The sequence below is a fragment of the Acromyrmex echinatior genome, chromosome 1 (assembly GCF_024713525.1).
Source record: "Acromyrmex echinatior isolate Ae372 chromosome 1, ASM2471352v2, whole genome shotgun sequence".
Classification (NCBI taxonomy): domain Eukaryota; kingdom Metazoa; phylum Arthropoda; class Insecta; order Hymenoptera; family Formicidae; genus Acromyrmex; species Acromyrmex echinatior.
In genome coordinates, this window is record NC_141852.1 from 21,019,907 (window position 1) to 21,035,504 (window position 15,598).

At 39.3% G+C, this 15,598-nt stretch overlaps 1 protein-coding gene across 8 annotated transcripts in view; it reads right to left on the minus strand.

The window, feature by feature from the left end:
• Window positions 1-15,598, minus strand: part of Eip93F (Ecdysone-induced protein 93F) — a 161,709-nt gene that overhangs the window by 46,958 nt on the left and 99,153 nt on the right. For 6 of the 8 annotated variants that reach the window (XM_087406083.1, XM_087406086.1, XM_087406081.1 and 3 more), the window contains exons 3-6: window positions 3,381-4,198; window positions 2,734-3,042; window positions 1,768-2,007; window positions 1,222-1,301 (exon numbers count right to left, since the gene is read on the minus strand). In XM_087406083.1, the coding sequence (XP_087262209.1) occupies window positions 1,222-1,301; window positions 1,768-2,007; window positions 2,734-3,042; window positions 3,381-4,198 (1,447 nt within the window). Of the gene's footprint in view, window positions 1-1,221; window positions 1,302-1,767; window positions 2,008-2,733; window positions 3,043-3,380; window positions 4,216-15,598 lie in introns of all 8 variants that reach the window. The other 2 variants (XM_087406095.1, XM_087406101.1) reach the window with 2 other exon arrangements.

Below are 15,598 nucleotides of genomic sequence, written 5' to 3' on the forward strand. Positions count from 1 at the left end.
GATATTTATGAATTACTCAAATGTAAAAATTGTTTAATGTTCGACGAATTAATTTTTTATGAAATAATGAAAAATAATAACCTAATTAATTATAAATAATGAAAATCTAAGTGATTATAAATAATGAAAACATGATATTTTTAGTTATATAAACAAACCAATTAAGACAAAGAATCTCAAAGATTTTAGTTATATCACATCAATTTGCGGCGATTTTATTCCGCATATTTGTCCGGATAAATCCGAAAATGCAGCACACGACCGCGAACTCGATCAGCCCGCACCAGTGTCGAACGAACGATACGATTCCCCTCTGCCGTTGTCGCGCATGACGTCTTTACGAGAGAGATAAATCACGGTTATGCCCGGCCGCGTGATTGGCACCTAATTGCGACGGCATTCCGGATCGACTGGCTGTCAGTTTCGCGATTTTCGAAAGTCGTTCGCCTGCGGTGTTTTAATCGACGCCTTATCGAAACGCCCGCCCGGCCCAGCTTAAACGGCCACTCGATCACGAAGAACGTTCGCTACGGAATGCGATCGTGGGTCGTATTCTTTTTTTTCCCCTCCACATTCGCATACGGAATGCATATTCCTATCGGTGACTCGCCTCGAGGTGTAAAGCGAGTTGTGCGATAACGCCGAAACGATGCCTCATTGTCATTGACAAACGACGATTTTCCAACGTGTGAGAAAGAACATTCTCTCATCAAAGCCAAATACTCGTACGAGTTTGAACTTATCATTTCCATTGGCTATCATTTGGCTTTTTTTCGTTTTCTAATGCGCACTTTTAGAAAGAACTTTATCACTTCTATCTCTTATCATTTAAATGTGAAGTTGAAATAGTTGTAAAACATTTATCACTTTAGCATTGACACATTATTAAGTTCATTAATAAAAGAAAACAAATTTTATGAATAAAATTAAGTAAAACATAGGGAAGGTAAAGATATAATATGAAATTTATGAACAAAAGATTGAAATTTTTTCAACTTTCATCTTTGTGCACAACAACTATTGGATTAAAACAAATATGAGTGTGTGTTTTCATGAATAACGTACAGCATATATTTATAATTTAAATTAAAAACACCGTGTGGCTCATTTGTTATGATTAATGCATATCTCACTTAATTGTCACTTTTTATTATTAGTAAAAAGCATCCTATATCGTTCCCTATTAAGTAAGAAAATGAGTTAAGTAAAAAGATTACTTACTTCAGGATAGTCTTGGGATCGATGCCTGTCGGCATTCTCAGAGGTATTTTCTGTTGCTCCAATAGAGATATGTTGTTGTCCTGAACAAACAAAATGAATAATAACATTAGTTACAAAACAACCGTCGAGTGATAAAAATAAAACAAATAAATAACTTAATATTACGCAAGCATACAGCCTAGTTACTTAGACGTCAGCGTTAGTCACTTAAGAACAAGACTAGGAAGCACTAATAAAACACACTATATGAAAGGAATTATTGTTTAGCAATACATGAAGTAGCAATCGTCGCGTAAAAAACGATCCCATCGTGACAACTCACTAAAAAGTATGATAACAGTTACGGATAATTTGCACATCGTTTACAATCGTCTCCACTCATTATGTGATCCTTCATCAAACACTTGGTGAATCGCGCAACGTATGATCGTCTTATCGCGAATTCAATGTCCAAATAAATTTGAGCGAGCACATTGCAAGAATAATGAAGATGTTTGAGAAAAACCGTATGTTTTCACGCGATAGAATGAACGATCTCGAACTTACCTGAGAATTTCTGGGTTTGGCCGAGAGATCGAGCGGTTGATCGGCCGCCGCGGCGCTGTCCTGATGGGTCTGCACCCCAACAAGGGGCGCCTCCCTCGGCGGTAAGCACCATTGGGGCAGCAAGGTGGGGTAAGTGCCGCTGAGAGCGGCGGCGACCACGGACGCCGCCATCGGATCCACCTGGACCGACATCGGTGACTCCGCCGATCGCGAGCTGCTGCTACTGTCGCTCTGCGGACTCTGCGGGGCACAACACGAAGAAACGTGTCATCCCGGCTCGCGCGATACGAAAAGGAACTACCTGACTGAATAGCCGGTGTGGATTGATTGGACGACAGAAAGGACACCAGGGTGAGATCCGCGAGAAGACGCGATGCGGCAGGATCGAATTCTGATCGAATTCATTTCTCGTAAGGCGCGCCGCCTTCGCGAGTCCTCGTGAATTTTTTATGGGCGCGTCAAAGTGATCAAAGCTGAGAGGCTGGCGATACAGCGATGCGGCCGGCGCCAAAGTACGAAGTACGCTCGACTTGTCAAATCAAAAGTAGCAAAGAAGGAAGGCTAGGTCAGACTCGAGCCGCGATCGCGATGGCACAACAGGTGTATGGAACGAGGTTGAAACGAGATTCCGATGACGCGATTGCATAAGTGCATTGCAGAAGAAACGAACAGCATTAGTGTGCAACGATTCATCTATCAATCTCGATAAATCATCGATAAGACCGTCGGAATATTTCGAGATTTCGAGATTTCGAATCATTCGAAGCGTTCGTCGAATCGCAGAATCGCAGAATCTTGGGATCCGAATTCCGCGTGAAGAAATATTACTTATGCGTTCGTTTACTTATTCCGGTCCGCATCCCTTCCGCGGATAATAATCTCTACACAAAATTAGCAATGAAGGACGAGGTCGATGCTCAGCCATGCGCAACCTCACACTCGGCAGACTCGCCGCAGGGTACTTACAAGGGGCGGCTGGTCGTCGTGGGGTAGCTTGCCGTCGAGGCAGAAGTAACACTTGTCGAGCGGCTTCCAGTCCTCCGGCGGCGGGCTCGTGCGTCTTCCAAGGAGAAACGGCGTCGCGACGCTCGTCGCGGCTGCGTTCCCGTCGCGGCATAACAGCCCCGACCTGGTCCCTTCCGAATCCGTCGCCGGTGTCGTCAGTATCGTGGTACCGCCAGAACCCGGTACTTCCTGCAGCTCCTCCTCTTTCTTTACCCTCAGTAAGCCCTGCGTTACCGGTGCCCGCTCCAACGCGATTTCCTCCGTTCGTTCCTAAAATAAAGAGATAAACAATGTAAACAAAGTCGGAGAATGTGAGACAAAATTTTCAAGTTGCTGTGAAATCTTAAACAATTAATTAAAATGAATTTTATTATTTTCTTGTCATACTTAACTTAGTCTCTCTATAGAGTAATTATTATTTCATTATTTTTATTCTCTATATACGTTCTCTATAGTTCAGTTCTTTTCAACTAAATTTTTGCACGATTCATCTTCTCCATCTCCTTTTTCTCCAAATTCGAGAAAAAAAATGGGAAAATAATGATAAAAAGTTTAGTTAAAAAGAACAAGCTATAATATAAATGATTATTACACAAATCTATACCAACCTTGGTCCCTTCCGTGTCGGTAGCGTTGGCAGTCGGATGATCCCGAGTCGCACGATCGTTCTCCGTTCTGAGAGGGCTGACCGCCGACCTGTCGGCGTCCTCGTCGAGCTTGAGCCGTTTCTCCGCTTCGTTCTGGCCCCGTCCCGTTTCCTCGTCGTTCTCTTCGCCGTCCTCCTCCCCGTCGACGTCCTGCCCGTCGTTTTGCCGGCGTCCACGTCGCCGTCTCGTCGCTATCGTCGTCGTGCCGGTCGCGGTTGTCGTTGTCGACGTGGTCGTCGCGATGCCGATGGTCGTCGCCGTTGCCGTCGTTGTCGCTACTTCCGCCGTCGTCGTCACCGTCGTCGACGTCGTCGTATCCGTCGTCCTCGTCGAAGTATCCTCCCGCGCGGCACCGTCTGTGAGCTCCTCGTCGGCGGCCTCGATCTTGACTTCGCCCGGCCTTAGACGGCGCGAATCCTCTTGCTGTTGCTGCTGTAAATGGTCCTGAACCGGCGCGGGTAAGTGATGGTGGTTCTGCAGATGATGCCTCTGCAGACTCTCCTGTTTCACCACACCGGTCGCAAGCGTCGTCGTCGTCGTTGTCGTCGTGGTCGTCGCCGTCGTTAGCACCGTCGACGACAACGACGTGGGTGCCGGGTGATGCAGCTGCGGCCCAATCTGGTCCAGACTCCCAGGTATCGGGTTGCAGGACGACGACAACGCCGGGTAAAGCCGATGGTGGGGCTGTGATTCGCTGCTGCGGGTGCCGCTGTACAGGGTGTCCTGGTATTGCTTCCATCTCCTACGGCCCATCAACTCCTCCGCTACCCGTTCCAGACCTGTGACACCACCGCAACTACATCAAACAATGATGTGCACCGGTTACCCGGAACCCGTGTACATATGTATGAAGTTTTACTTTCAATAAGGCAAACGAACATTCTGTATGCTGCACTCAATAGAACATACCTATTTGAGATTGACACAAATTTCAAGGCTCGTATTCTCTAAAATCTCTCTTTTGGAGTCTCATTCTAGAGAAATTTCACTTTTAAAGATTGAAAATTGAGCTACTCTTTTTCAGAATTGGCTCAATTTCTTTGGAGTAATATTTCACTCCAAAGAATTTAGTAAGTACAAAGCTGAGTATCCAACTCATTATTATCAAAAATAAAAGTAAAAATATCAAACACTTTACATACCTTTTGATAAGTTTTCGTCGAATGTGCTCATTAATCGATGCCTAATAAAAAGCTTCCTAAAGCTGAAATATATTTGATTGCAGCTTCAATAATTTTTTTTCGAACAACCGTATAAATCTATTGCTCGAAAAAAAATAGAATGTTAGATTTATGTATATAATAAGCACATCCGATTTTGATTCGTCAAATAGAATATAAATTTACAATTGTGGATCGTTTCTGGCCTATCGATCTTGAAATAGTTTTCTTGAATAATTGCATGGTACCACCCTTTTTTATGGCCCGGCAAAAGCCGGGCAATACGTCCGCCAAAGTATATTTCTCTGAATGTTAACTATCGCTATTGTAATCGTATATGCTAAAGTAAGTGGTACGCGGTTTTATAATCGCGGTTGCATAATCGTGAGTTACGCGAAATGTACCCGCTGCGGATGACGATATCTAGCCCACTGCACAAATTCACGCACGCGCATATCGCTATAACGCGCGCGGCTGACTTGTTTGTCATAGGAAATGATGGACGATGATTAAGGTTCCAGAGAAAAGCACGCGGATGTTCGTAGCTGTGAGACGCGGATGCAGTTCTTCCAGCGAGAATCACACGCGAAATTATGCAGATCGCACGTGATTGTGTAACCGGACATGGTGGTTTTCGAAGGACATGGTTATGCATATGGCAAACCGAGAGGAAAGAAAAAACTGCATTTGTATGAGGAATTCATTTTTTCGTCTTTTAGTAAACTCAGAACGTAATTCGAAGAGATAAAATTATCACAATTGTCGGAACTTCATCGCAACATTCGAAAATACCCGAGGACTTAATTATATGTATATAAACGAAATTGTTAATAATTAATCATTTCATTGCTCTGAACATATAAACGCTTTGTGCGAGTTAAAAGACATGGAAACGTAATTTTCTTAGAATTCTACGAATCTTTACGTAATTATGAGCATTATTGGACTGTCGCGAAAGTTTCATTGGCGCTGTTAAAAAAAAGAAGAAACTTTCCGTTCGATACTTCTACTGAGTACATATTTCGAGGAAAATAAGAATATGGAAAAATAACACTCGTTCTTATATAATTTCTAGAAATGCATTCAATATCTCAAAGACATAAGTTTTTTATCTCACAGGCAGCTACAATTCGCTTACGCCAGTTATAATTCCGCTTGATTCCGCTCCACTCCCTAGAATGGTTCGTGATACAAACGGCGATAACGGGATTTTTTTCACTTCCTTATCCAAAGGCCGAATAGTTGACCGTTATCACACCAGCATGACGTGTTTAACTCTGCTGCGTCGCCGGCTCCGTCGAAAAGATTTCCGAGCGTCAGTTCAACGCCGGCGGATGCTGTTTAATCATCAGCGGGATTTTACAAATTATGATATTTATGCTAGTCGAAACAATTATCAGAGCCACGCCATAGTACGTTGCGATACATGTGCATTTGTGACGGATGTTAATTTCCTGAATAAATATTTAACATCGCGGAAATATGCCCGCCAGCGCGAGCTTGTGTTTTTCGCTCGTTCATTAATTTAGCAAACAGTATTCGATATTCATTTGAGCAAAAGCTCCGTGATCCCGTCCTACATTTCGTCATCGAAGAACCGTGAAAACGATTTAATTTACAATGTTCAAATTTAATTTTACGTCAGATATTTTCTCGCTCCAACTATATATATATATATATATATACAATATTTTCATCTGTTTACGGAAATCATACTTGAGATTTTCAAAAACTTATCCAGTTCGCTCAAGTTTGCAAGTCAGGATGAATAATCTTATACATTCTTATACATTCTAAATAATTTATACTTATTATACTTTTCAGCCAAAATTATCATACAGTTTATCATTTGTTGCTGTTTTTTTTTCTTCTATTTCTCGCGATACTTCAAATACCTAATTCTATTGCGAATTTATTACGCGCCATTGATTTATGACACGCGGAGAATAGAATTTACTCGAATCGTCGGTCTCTAATTCTCAAAGAGCATTTTCCTATCCCTGATCAAATGCAAACCGGACTACAGCCGGGCAATTACAGCTTGGACTAACCAATCAACCGCTCTTCTCGACGGACACCCGGTATCGCAGCGCGCGTGCCGCGGATGCAACGTACCGTCACGCCAATCGGTACTCGGTACGAGAAGCGATGCACCACGTGCATGCGCTTCGCACAATGTACGGATGTAAACGTACGCGTTTCTACATTCGCGAGGCGATCGCGAACGCACGTACCGCCTATGTGAAAATATATATCGCGTGCGAATCGAGTCCAGCGGCGATTTTTCATGGCGCCCGCCTTCATAGCGCCTGAATTGATTTTGTCGTTTGCCACGCGGCGGGCAATAGTCATTAGAGCCGCAAAGAGCCGGTCGCGGGTCAACCACGGCACGTCGTTTCTGCGAAACGCGTTGTTTCCGCGGAACGGCGGGGAATTCGCAAATTAAATTGCACTCGGGATCGATTCGAGCATTCACTGGCGTACGATTCGATATGTCTTGGAATTTCGAGGCTTTTGCTGATTGTACGTGGATCAATTTATGTTAACAATTTTGGTTTAATCTAGGTTCAATTCATTTTCAGATATAATTGTTTATAATAGAGAGATAAAGAGTCAACGTGTTTAATTAAGTCGACTCGATACAAAATTCACGCAAGCCCTCAAAAAAAAAAAAAAAAGGACACGATGAAAAATTGTGTTTCGTGACAAAAGAGATCGTGGATCGTATCACATTTTACCATGTAACGCTTTGAAAAATATTATTCTAAAAATATAAACCTCATTATAACCTTATAACGAGAAACCGCTGCAATGTAACACGTACTGATGCAATATTACTACACCGCTTAATTTAGGATCAATTTGTAGTGGTCCAACGGCTTTGTGGTAAAGCAGAATCATTGAAAAATTCAGAGGGAAATTTCGGCACGTTTAAAACAACGGTTGCACATTTTGCTTCTGTAAATTTACAAAGAACAATATCACCCGTATTAAAAATGAATGAGTAACTAAATTATGATGCAACTTCGAAGATTTTCTACTGTATATTACACATTTGCATACAATCGTATTCGAATAAACTGAACCTCACGAATATGTAATTTAATTAAAGCGATACTACTATTTTGTATTGAAGGTCATCGAAAGGCAAATATCTTGATCTAACGATTTAAAGAATTTAAATAATATAGACAATTTTTACAACAAAAAACAGAGTAAAAGACCTTGATTCATAGTAGTACAATCGTGAAAACAATTTCGAAAGTCCATTAGGCTCTTTCTCTAAATTAAAGTCTGCTAAGGTCGGTTTATCTCACGCAAATGGACATTCGCGTACAGCTAATTATTCCGCGGCTGCAATTATTATCGCCTGACTCAACGGCGCGTATCGGAGTAAGTTTAATCGTGTTATTTTCTTCGAAGCGTACAGAACATTCGCGTCTCTGTACAGTCCGAAATAATCTGTCGTCGCGTATCTCACGAGCAAACTTCGGGAATCGAAGTTGTTCGATCGCATATATCGCCGTTTGGAATTTCGCGAGCGTAATGAGTCTTATACGTTTTAGCCATTAATTAGTTCAGTCGTTAATTATGCGTTTCGCTCAATAATTACTGTATTATTGATTTACACCTATATTAGCGACCAATGTGCGACAGAAGAAATTGATAACTGTACAATTACATATTATGAGGCATGTGGATATCGTTCTAATTGTCTTTTGTAAAATAAAATTTAATGTGCCGACTAATGCAGATTTCAAGCTTCCATTTTCAAACAACTCTCAAATTTTTATTTTACAAAAAATAACTTTGAAAAAAAAAATGCAAGTTCAAATTGTGTTTCAAGTCCAATGAGGATAATAAATATTTATTAGCAATCTATAATGCAATTTGATATTGAAATGATTGTTAAATAATACGATATTTCATATTTAATTATTCGTAATTGTATTAAAAAATTTGACTGATACTCTTGAAACTAGCGCGACTATGATTTCAATTCGTAAGTAGATTTATAAGTACGATCGCCCGCAGCCTTTGTCACTTGTTAAATTTATTATCGATTGGTTACCAGTTTATTTTCAAGATACCGAATACTCAACGGCATTAATGGAAATTAATATGTAATGGCATTAGCATGTTAACCGGTTCTCTAGCGAAGTTGATAGAAAGGTTGGAAATAGTAGCGAAGTTGGTTCTCAGAGCAAAAGGATCGACGGTTTACCGTGTAAAACGCATACAAATTTCGGGGACTACTGTAAAGTATAGTGATCATGCAAGATATATTGCGGGTTTCGGTTGAGTTCATGAATAAGCGCGAATTACCTGGATAAAGAACGAGAACACGAGAACAATTGATCACTTTGGATAGTTCGCAATTATACCAACGTATGTGTTGAACTGCACGAAATGTTAATTCTCCAATGACAGCATCATTTCCCAAACTTATCTTAACTGTGATAATTATACATTTAAATGATTGTAGATTATATTTATTTGTACTTCAATATAAAATTATTATCAATAGAATAACTCTTCTCTTTATATGATAGTAATTACATAAGTTTTGTAATGTATTTTATATTTTCAGGCAAAATATATCGAGGAACAACTAAACACAAAATAGTTTTTTCGAACAATTAAACCTTTCAATTATTAAATCGTTAGAAATAGATAAATTTAGAAAATATAAAAGGAGGATAGATTAAATAACAAAAATAAATTATTAAGACAAAAACAAATTATTTAAAAAATAATAATTTAAAGCCCAAAGATGCGAAAGAAAAATTGCTTGTTATATATATTTTGCCTCTTTACGCTCTTTTCTTAAGTTTAGCGTCTTTACGTGAGCGTATAGAAGAAAATAAGTCGAGAAAACCTGTTCGAATTAACGCAGTCGCTTAGAAGCGCGCATGAAAAACATCTGAATAAATTATTATTGTTTGTCGAACGTTTCGAACGAATGGCGACGCCCATCGTTCTATCCCATCGTCGACGTGTGCGGCCATTATTTAAACGCTCTACTTCCACGCAGCTTATCAAATACAGGTATAATGCGCTTTGCGGAAACACGAACTGGATCCACGTCGACCACGCCGCAAGATGTGTGCGTATGTATATGCGTTTGCGCATGCCTGTCAGAAAAATGCACGACTGATATTACGGTCAGGGACGAGTTTAACGCCGCAGTTTTAAGTGGAGCTTACACCCTTATCGTGATTTCCGAAAAATTACTGCCGCAGCGGCTTGCGTTTTAATCTCCTTCATGGATGAAATAATTTGTAACAAAGACAAGAGATTCACTTTTAATTGGCTTTACAATAAAATCGATTATACGAGTAACTTGGTCTAATTCTTTTTGATACCAGCTATCGTTGAATTGAATTAGAATTAAATCGTTCAAAAGAATAATCATTTGGTAAGGTAAACTTTTGAACTTTTCCTCGATATTTACCATTGTCATAAAATTAATTTTCTTGCGGATAAGAAATACTATAATGTAATATTTATTTATAACATAATATAAATGTATTTAAAGATATACTGCACACTTAAAATTTATTCAATATTATTTCGCGATATACAACAAACATATCTCAATCTTATTCCAATCATATTGCAAAACAATCTGTCGATAAAACAAGAAAGATTTATATAATTTCATATGTTTAGACAAAGTTTTAGTTGCATTTTTAATGCACATTTTGACAGGAAAAGAAACGCGTTAAAGAGAAGCATTACACAACGCAATTTGGAAAAACCGAATCATTGAAAATTATGAAAACACAAGGAAAAATATTTACGACATTCGGAAGGATTAATCTTACATAGATAAAAAAAAAACAGTACAGTTTAATTTGTAATTACTATTTCAGTCGACGGATATCAGTTGATCGACATGGACAAAGATGCGTCTGCATTTCGCCAGCGCATCCTCAGCAGTAAAGTTTTAAGTTGCGATAAGACGCATCGTAATTCTCATTCCGCGACTCGATACACCTCGCAATATCTCACCTTATTTTGAGCAGCTTGTGAACGAGCTTTTGCGTTCGCGCGCATACAATGACTCATTATTAATCACGATTGCAAGTAAAATACAACATGATTTGTCGCATTTCGGTGAATATATATATATATATATATATACGAAAAATGATTTTTTTTTCAATACGAAAAAAGAGAACAAGTAGTCATTAATGTAGCAAAAATATCGCAGTCAAAAAATAATTAATATCATTTACGTATCCTAATATAATTCTCTGTCGACCTTTTGACCTGATAATCGCATCGAATCTCAATCGGCCACATTTCGCGAAAGAGATATATTCATCATTAATTTATTCAGAGTTTCTTCTATTATAAGATTCCACTTAAATTAACCAAATTTTTCATGTAACAAGTGATTCGCGACATGCGACGCGCTTTCGCAGCGAAGTGTTAATTGCTTATCGACGAGTTCCTTATCGCACTGCAAATTTATGATAACGCATTGACGATGAATGCGCACGAAAGGAACGATACGTTAATTAAGACTCAGGATATACGAGATAGCGGTAGAGAGGAAGCGCACATAGCAATATCTTTGCAATAAACATCAATTTTTCGACAATAGTATGATAATCGGACGTTTAACTGCAGCTGCATACTACGCGCAACGTTATAAAGACTGATAAATGATGACAGATGCAAACTATGCACAACGAGATGAATGATTAAATAATACTACGAGGTAGCTATAAGTCAAATATGACGATTTCTATATAGTACTTCCAAATATATTATTAATATAATTAAAATATTTAATATTTACGATTTATTAGTACACGGAAAGAACAATTTTGATAAAATATCGAAATACTTAGCTACAGATTTGCAAATAATTTTGTTAAACTATGAAAACAATTATGTAGGACACCCAATACGGTTGCTAGAATGTCAAAACTTTTTGCAGTATTGCTCATTATGCTTAAACGTTCTACATAATTATATTGATGGGTCAAATATTTATTTTCAGATCTAATCTAGTTAAATTTTTAGATATTTCAGCAAAATCGTTCTTTCCATAATTCTTTTGTAATTTCCAAACACGGATTTCAATGTTCGATATTTCCATTTTTCAATATTCTTTTTATTTTCATTTATCGTACTTATTGTCGTAAATGCCGAATTCGCACAGGATCTTGATAATAATCTCTCTACGAGTGGAGTCTCCGCAAGAATAATTGCGTGAATCACGAAAAATCGTTGTTGCGCATTAACGAAGAGGTGTAGAGAAAATCTTCAATTTCTTTGGAATCACGCGACGCGCACGCCTCGATCGCGACCGCAGGAATCGGCCAAGTCATCGTCGCGCCAGAACGTACAAACTTCAAGGTTACGTAATGAGTCATGAAAATCTGGTCGTACAACTCGCCGAACAAATATTTTTCCTCTCCGTTCAAAAAATTCAAGCCGGTATTTCCAAACAATTGGCTTTTCCTCGAAATAAGATTTATACTAATACAAAGACTCAAAATGACGTGAGAAATAAACTCACCGTTTTATATATTTTCTCGATAATGTTTACAAGGCGGATTTATAAATGCGCCGTAAAATCACGAAAGTCCACTAAGCTACGCGGAAGTTGGAGCGATTCAGCATTTTCCGCGGAATCATGCGTGTGACAATGCCATGCAAGCCGCTTATCTCGCAATGATTTGCGCGATGACTGCGATCGGATTATCGCGAGATTAATCATCGACCTAAAGCAACGATGTTCCTTTTCTTCATGAGGATACTGTATCCTTCGTCGGATTGACTTTATTAAGACCCGAGCAGTGCGCAATCAACAGAGGTGAAGCATGAACTTGTACCGCGTGTGCATTGATAATCCTGGCATCGCCGTTCCGCGTATGAATGAAATATAATCTCTTTCTGCTATATAGATAGTATAGCAGAAAGAGATGTAGCCATCATAAATCAAATTCTCGGTTCTAAATAGACTCGAGATTACTTTATCGAAAACTTTCAAAATACAAAATAATCATTCTTTGTCTAATTTTATATTTTTATATATAATATGTACTGCAACTTATTAAAAAATACTGTTTATCATATAGAAGTATTAAACCTTACCAGCACACTTGCGTGGTGTTTCCACAGCTATTAATCTTATCATCTTGCGCTTAACATGCTAAATAATAGTATAAATAAATAAATAAATTTCTATCTCTTTAATAATGTATGAAAATGGCATTCTGTTAGAATTATCATCCTATTAGCATTACTCCATTTACTAAGCGCATGCTTTTCTTAACAAGTGAGTCAATACGACTTTTCCTTGACGAGAACAGCGTGCGAGAAAACAACGCAGTCGGTCTGCGTGTTTTCCGCGATTGTTTCATCCACATCACATTCGTTATATATTCACGACAAGCGAAGTTCGAGTCCTTGATCGATTCCATCCAGAAGTAATTAGACTGCAGGCGCGGCCCTCGGATGAAATTCCAGGCGGGAGAGGTGCCGAACCAATCTTATCTCTCGTGCCATTTAAGAAGACGAAGAAGTAGGGCGGGTGACCACGCCCGGGATTAGACCAATGACGCTGTACCGGGAAACAGTTCGTCGAATAAAATCATTATCTATCTCTATGTGTAGATTGGCCGTTTACGAGCTGAATATAACTACGATTTTGCGTTCTGTGTTAGAGGCTGTCGAGTCACTATATTAAAACAATAAAATAAATAACAAGAAACAGATATTTCCCGCATGTTTTATCAAAATTTTGCTAAATCGATTACGAATTAATAATTAATTTACTTACAAAAAAAAAAATACATTAAAACGAAACGAATTTCGTTCACATCAGTACGTTATTTGAATGAGAAAGGAAAACATATATTTTTTTTTATTTTAAATTTATCAAAGAATCTCTTAACTCAAAGAAGCTGAGAATATTTTGCATAAAAACCTATAGTATTATCTTCATCATTATTAAAACGATATTAAAATGTGCAACTAATTAGCGTGGAATCAATGCTAATTAATTTTATATGTTACTAAAAAATGCACCTGCATAGTTTCTCAATTTTTTAGTTCTCTTTTTATAAATATTTGTCATACGCTTATTGATTAATTGTATGTTGCGTTAATGCTAAAAGATTAATTATTTAGGGAACCTTGATCGAAGTACATTGTGGTAAGCTATTACTATCGCTATTACTGTCGTTACATAATGCACTTGAATTGAATTATTCATGAATGATAATAATTCATAGTCCTTCCAATATTAAACGTCACCAATATAATATTCAAAGAAAGGTACAAATCGATAAATTAAATTTTACAATTTTTCTACACGCTAATCTTTTTAGAATCCACGCAACAGTCACGATTCTCGACGTGTTAAGGAAAAAAAAATTGAAGAAAAATATTCGATCCTCCGGAGCGAAAAATTGCTGAAGAAACTCGACGTGCTTCTTTCGCCTTCCTCACGGCACGCAGATCAAAACGGCGAAGATTCGAAAACGGTGCCACTTTCTACGATCGTCCTCTGCGGATATAACGGCGAGGATATAGCGGCACCATTCCTCAATTCTAAACCGAATGGCCTCGAGGGGCCCCGGCTTGGCCAATGGCGGAGCCACGATTTTTAACTCGACGGCCCTCCGCTCGCCTCGGTTCCTAAGCTGTTATATCGCTACAGTGCCTTCTCTAATCGGTGGCCCGTTTCGACCAATGGCAATCCAGTTTAGACGGGAGTAGAAGCTTAGGAAATGGCTAGTTTCTGTCTCCTTCTCTCTCCTCTTTTTCCTCTTTCGGCTCCCCTCCTCCCCTCCTCCCCCCCACTCAGCTGTAGTAGGGCCGCGGCCAACTCTCACGAGATACAAGGCTATCCTTTGTCCGAAACTCACTTGGCACTCGGCCGCGTTGAAAACGTCTCCCGGCTCCGCTATAATCGCGTCGTAATTGCAATAACGAGCGACCAGTCGCTGATGGTTTGGCACGCGGATTCACGTTTCGCTCAGGTAAACCCATGATGTTTTCTTCACCATTCCTGTAAACCATGCTATCTTCTTGCCTAGTCGGTGTGGTTCCGATTCACATTAGATTCTGACGTACTAGTCGTAATTCAAACATAGACAATACTCGCAATTAGATTTATATGAGGAGATTTCTCTCGTGATCCAACAACACTCAATAGCTTTCTTCATCAAAATATTGATGAATGGAATTTATTATTAACACACACACACACACACACACACACACACAAACCTATTGATATAAAATTTGTGTCATCTCTATAATAATATCTAATAATTTAAGAACATTTTAATTATCTTAATATATTCAGTTATAATAACACATGAGAATGCATTGTCTCCTTTTCGCTAATTTACAAGCGTATCCAAAAATTGACGTATAAATCTCGCAAGTGATGCAAATGAATCCGTGAAGCTAACTAAATAGCCGAATGGTCTCGTTTAATGGTGCTCCCGTTTGCATAACGTTAATGAAAACCAGATAGCTATTACTTTCAGACCTCGTTTCACGTCGGTCAAGTAAACGTGACGATTGCAATTTGACGGAAAAACGAGAAAAACTGGCGTCCACGCCTAGACGCAAGTTATCTGCATCGCTTTGTTGCATGATCGCGAGAATCCCATTCACCTGGCGGGATCGCTTAGCGGTTTCCAAGCAGAGCGAAGGACGACGGCGTACACGATGGATGTCGAAAGACTCCGACAGGAGAGCGTTGCCTGTCTCTCGCGAAGGCACAATACCTGCCTGCCTGATTGCCGTGGCTCATTAATGACTCGAAATGATGCTCGAGGATGACGATCGCGCGCGAACCCGTCGGATATCAAAATTCTCGATCTTACGGAGCGTCCAGAATAAAAATAAGCAGCGATGAATAGTAAGTTGCGCGAAACGAGAGTTCCCATGGAGACCTATTGTTGCCCCGTCGTTGTCTGATCCCTTGATCGCGTCTCCTTGAGCATGAAAGTACCAACAGACAGTCACGAGCCACGTTTT